Below are 5,414 nucleotides of genomic sequence, written 5' to 3'. Positions count from 1 at the left end.
TGTGGGTGTAATTATAGGAGGTTTGAGGGAATGATGACGTGGCACATGTCCCTTTCATGGTCATAACAAACTTCACCAGATTCGAGGGCTGACATGGCATCTGTTCCATTGGTATAACGAACAAATCCTAACAAACTTTCCCTAGATTCGTGGGTTAATGTGGAATATAACCCATTTGTGCATCTGCACCAGGACCAACCGTGTGTTCCGAGACCAAGTGCTTGTTCTGGGACCAAGTGCTTGTTCCGGAACCAAGTGTATGTTCCAACTGTGATGTGACGGATGACGCCTAACCCTTGGTTAGGTAAAAAAGGCTTTACCTGATGCTTATTCGAAATGTTTCTTCACGGTATTCTTTTATTCGGGTAAGATTGCAGCCAGTTTGTATTTTTATTTGTGTTATACTTATAGAGAATGTCGGATGGTCAGTGTACTTTTTCGGGTGATTTATACCGGTAGCTGGCGCACCTGCCAGGGTAAGAATGGGCTTATATGAAGTCACGGCTGGATTTTATCCGGTATGTTCCTTCCCGGATGTGCACTTGAATCTTCTTTTAGTCGGTTTGCCTAAGCATGTCCGGGAGAATGCATTCCCGGACCATTATGCCGACTAAGTTTCAGACGGAACATCATGAAGCTATGGAAAAGATGTGTTTCAATGCTACGAATTATTATGTGTATCATCAACTTTTGTTGAGAAGATAACACTTTTTAGAATAGTTTTGGTGGAATGCCTCCACGTTTTATCCCGAGTTATGTCTATTATACATGTGAACTTTTGTCCCTTAGTGCCATGTAAGGGGATAAAAGGACATATTAGTACCATATTGTTTTGTTCTTATCCTTTTATTCTATAAAGTTGCGAAAGGTACTTCCATTATCATAGTGTTGTCTCCCTACCGCCTGCTGTCCTTATCTAGCCGTTATACAGTGTTTGGATTATGCCAACCTGCTACATTGTCCTTTGTGTTTCAGCACCAACGTCGAATACTTTTTTACTTTACTCGTACAGTCTTAGTGGCACTATGTTTACCTTGCGCAACCAATGGGTATAAATGTGCATCATTAAAACCTTATGCAACTGATGTGCAGTCATGCGCATCATTAGGACCTTAACAACTTGGTATTGATTGTCATGAAACTTTCAGACTGGTAGTTAAGCCACAACTATTCCTACGGTTCATAGTATTGTGGTCTCTAAATCATGGGATATTTACCAGTTAGATGTCAAAAATGCCTTCTTGCATGGAAATTTATCCGAGACGGTTTACATGTATCAACCAGTAGGATTTCGAAGTAAAACATACTTTAATCATGTTTGTTTGTTGAAGAAGTCTCTTTATGGTTTTAAACGGGCTTCAAGAGCTTGGTATCAAAGGTTTATGGATTTGCTTCCACAATTAGATTCATAAATGGTCAATTTGATCACTCATTATTCATTTATCATAACGGCAAAGATGGCGCTTACATACTGTTCTATGTTGATGATATAATACTTACTCATCTTCGACATCCTTACGCTTTCATATTATTTCATTATATGCTCGTGAGTTTGCAATGAAAGATCTCGGACCGTTACCTTATAGTCTTGGTATTCCTGTTAAGCGCAATGTGCATGGGTTGTTTTTAAGTCAACAAGTTTATACCAAAGAAATGGTTGCTCGTGCTGGTATGAAGTTTTGCAATCCTGTTTCAACTCCTGTCGACACTCAAGGAAAGATTAGTTCTTCAAAATGGAAACCGTATCATAATCCAACATTATATTGAAGCCATGCAGGCGCTCTCCAATATCTCACTTTAACTCGACCGGATATATCCTATGCAGTGCGAAAAAATTTTTTACACATTCACGCTCCAATGGATGTTCATATACATGCCCTCGAAAGTTTTATCGTGTATATCCAAGGAACTGTTGCACTTGGATTCCATATTACTAGAACTCGTTCTCATGCTCGTGTGGCTTATACTGACGTGGATTGGGACGGTTATCCGGATACTCGTCGTTCTACCTCGCGTTATTGCGTTTATTTGGGTGACAATTCAAAACACCAGCCAACCATTTCTAGATCAACTACTGAAGCTGAATACAGGGTTGTTGCTTATGTTGTCACCGAAGGTTGTTGGCTTCAAAATCTATTGTTAGAGATTCAATGTCCTATCTCCAAAGCAACTTTGGTGTTTTGTGATAATGTGAGTGCCATCTACTTCTCCGGTGACTTCAATGTCCTATCTCCTAGCAACTTCAATGTCCTATCCCTAAAGAAACTTTGGTGTTTTGTGATAATGTGAGCTTCAATGTCCTTAACTCATTGAGTTAGATATTCATTTTGCTCGTGAGAAGTTCCCCATGGTCAAGTTCACGTATTACATGTGCCTACTCGTTTTCAAATAGCTGATATTTTCACCAAAGGATTGCCTCGTTTATTATTTGATGATTTCAGATCTAGTCTTTGCATTATTCCTCCGATCGCTAAGACTGCGGGGGAGTGCTATCGACATACTTAGTTACACTCCAATAATGAAAGTAATGTAATTAAATCTGATATTGATATGTAATTATATTTGCTTTAGGATTCTCTTGGCTTGGTGACTAAGATATATACTTATAAAATACCATATCATTCTAATGGAAAAGGATCGGCTTATATCATAATAACATGTACAATCAAAGAGAAACAAGACTCTTTGTGATAATAAAGTGCCAATGAGATTTCTTGAGTATACAGTTTAAAACTACCAACATAGAACTGGATCATATTTTACTCCACTCTCCCTCAAAAACTTCCTCTCCGTACGTTCACTACTCTTCATCTCCCTAATTTTGCACCAACTCTTTAAGCCGCCTCCTGCTTCTTTTCTTGTTTAAACCATCACCACCTTGTAATCTCTCCCAGATCTCCTTTCCGACCACCAGCATCTCGTCGGTGGTTCGGCTTTTAATGCTTTATGTCTGAATAAATGTCAACCTGCTGCTCCTCCTTTCTCCGGCGAAGTGACTGACTCGCTCAATTTTCTAGTCACATTTCCGGCATCTAGGTGGCGATTTCGTGTGGCTACTCACGAAATCTTGGTTTTGGTAAGTGTTTCAGGGTTTTCTTTCTGGTTATTACGTCCTTTCGAAGGGTGTGTTTGCTTCGTCATTTTCGGCATCCGCCCTTCACTGCCATCTTCTAGTTCTTTTGGGGTTGTAGGCGATGAGTTTCCTTGCGAAACCCTACTTTCTCCTTGGCCGGATTTCTGCTTGGTTTTGGGTGGGGTACAAGATGGTTGGCCGATGGTTGATTTGTGTTTGTGTGTTGAAACCCAATAACTCTGCTGATAAGGCCGCCGTCGGCGGCTACTGTGGGTAGTTGGCGGTTGCGGGCAGTCATGAATGGTTGCTAGTGGCTGTAGGTGGCGGCAATCAGTGGTAACGACCACATCTTGTTATTAGGGACTGTCTGGCGGCTACTGGTGGCTGACGACGATAGTTGGCGTCTCTCGTTGTTGTTGGTGACCGCTAGTAGTTGCCGGGGGCCTACGATGGTGTTGGTGGTGGTTGGTTGTCGCTGGCGGCTGCTGGTTTTAACTTGTGGCTACCGGTGGTAGCAAGCTACTACTTTGTTACTAGAGTTCTCGGGTTTGTAAATCTTTAAAAACTTGGTCGAAATGGCCCGGTGTCTTTATGGTAGGTGAAGCGACCCGTCCTAATCCATAAGGACGAATACAATAATATATGATTACATCGTAAGGTATTTGACCTCTATATGATACATTTTATAAACATTGCATTCGTTTTTAAAAGAAAAACTTTCATTACATCGAAAGTTGACAGGCATGCATACCATTTCATAATATCCAAACTATAAATGACCTAATCTGTCATTTATTTAATAATAATCTTTATTGAACTCAACGACTTGAATGCAATGTCTTTTGGAATATGCCATAAATGACTTCAAGTAATATTTTTAAAATGAGCAAATGCACAGCGGAAGATTTCTTTCAAACCTGAGAATAAACATGCTTTAAAGTGTCAACCAAAAGGTTGATGAGTTCATTAGTTTATCATATTCGATCATTTACATAATTTTAATAGACCACAGGATTTTCATTTCCATTTTTCATAAATATACATCTCATATCAGGCATTTTGCAAACTGCATAGAGATAAAAATCATTCGTATGGTGAACACCTGGTAACCGACATTAACAAGATGCATATAGAATATCCCCAAAACAGAATCCTCTCATCTGTATAATAATAAATCGAAGTATTAAAGCATCCGTACCTCGGATGGGGTTTGTTAGGCCCATAGATCTATCTTTAGGATTCGCGTCAATTAGGGGTATTGTTCCCTAATTCTTAGGTTACCCAACTAAAGGGGCATATTCGATTCGATAATCCAACCATAGAATGTAGTTTCGATTACTTGTGTCTATTTCGTAAAACATTTATAAAAGTAGCGCATGTATTCCCAGTCCCAAAATATATATTGCAAAAGCATTTAAAAGGGAGCAAATGAAACTTACAATACTGTATTTCGTAGCCATTATGCATATGACGGCACTGAACAAGTGTCGGGTTGGCCTCGGATTCACGAACCTATATTAATTATATATATTTATATGTTGGTCAATAACTGTCTAACAGTTTAGGTCAGGTCATAGTGTATCACAATCCTATTGCTCAAGATCGATATGCAAAAGCCAGCAAAAGTCAACAAAAGTCAATTTGACCCAAGATGATTTACAAAATCAATTAATGTTTATTATATAACATAAATAGTCATTTTATATATTTAAATATATTTATCAGATTTTATTAGAGTAAAAATAATACAAGTCATTTATTAATAAATAAAAATTTATATATGATAAAAATATACTTTTATATATCTTAAGTAATATAATTTATAAAGTTCACTTAATATCTTAAAAATATAGTAGTATGTATTATTAACGTAATTATATTACGTGTGGTAAAAATATCTTTGTATCGCATATTTATTTGATGAAATAATATTGATGATAATAATAATAATAATAATAATAATAATAATAATAATAATAATAATAATAATAATAATAATAATAATAATAATAAGTAAAAGTTGTATTATTTTTTAATAATAATAATTATTATTATTATTCTACTAATAATAATAAAAATATTTATATTTACTAATGATGATATCAATTATGATAAAATGATAATTTTAATTATAATGACACTTTTTAATATTAACTATAATAATAATATCTTAAAATAATAATTTTATTCAATATGATAATTTTTAATAATAATAACACAAAAATAATAATAACAATGATATTTTATAATAACAATGATATTTCTATTAAAAATGATAATCTTTATAAAATGATAATTTTAATTTTAACGATGCTTTTAATAATAATAATAATAATAATGA

At 35.8% G+C, this 5,414-nt stretch overlaps 1 protein-coding gene across 1 annotated transcript; it reads left to right on the top strand.

The window, feature by feature from the left end:
- The first annotated feature begins 1,557 nt into the window (after positions 1–1,557).
- On the top strand, positions 1,558–2,289 carry LOC139868512 (uncharacterized mitochondrial protein AtMg00810-like). The gene is made up of 2 exons (XM_071856851.1): positions 1,558–1,669; positions 1,778–2,289. The coding sequence occupies exons 1-2, from the start codon at positions 1,558–1,560 to the stop codon at positions 2,287–2,289; spliced, it is 624 nt and encodes a 207-aa protein (XP_071712952.1).
- The last annotated feature ends 3,125 nt before the right edge of the window (positions 2,290–5,414 follow it).

Source organism: Rutidosis leptorrhynchoides, chromosome 9, assembly GCF_046630445.1.
Source record: "Rutidosis leptorrhynchoides isolate AG116_Rl617_1_P2 chromosome 9, CSIRO_AGI_Rlap_v1, whole genome shotgun sequence".
NCBI classification, from domain to species: domain Eukaryota; kingdom Viridiplantae; phylum Streptophyta; class Magnoliopsida; order Asterales; family Asteraceae; genus Rutidosis; species Rutidosis leptorrhynchoides.
Note: the sequence above shows the minus strand (reverse complement) of the source record. Positions and strands in the feature narration are given on the sequence as shown.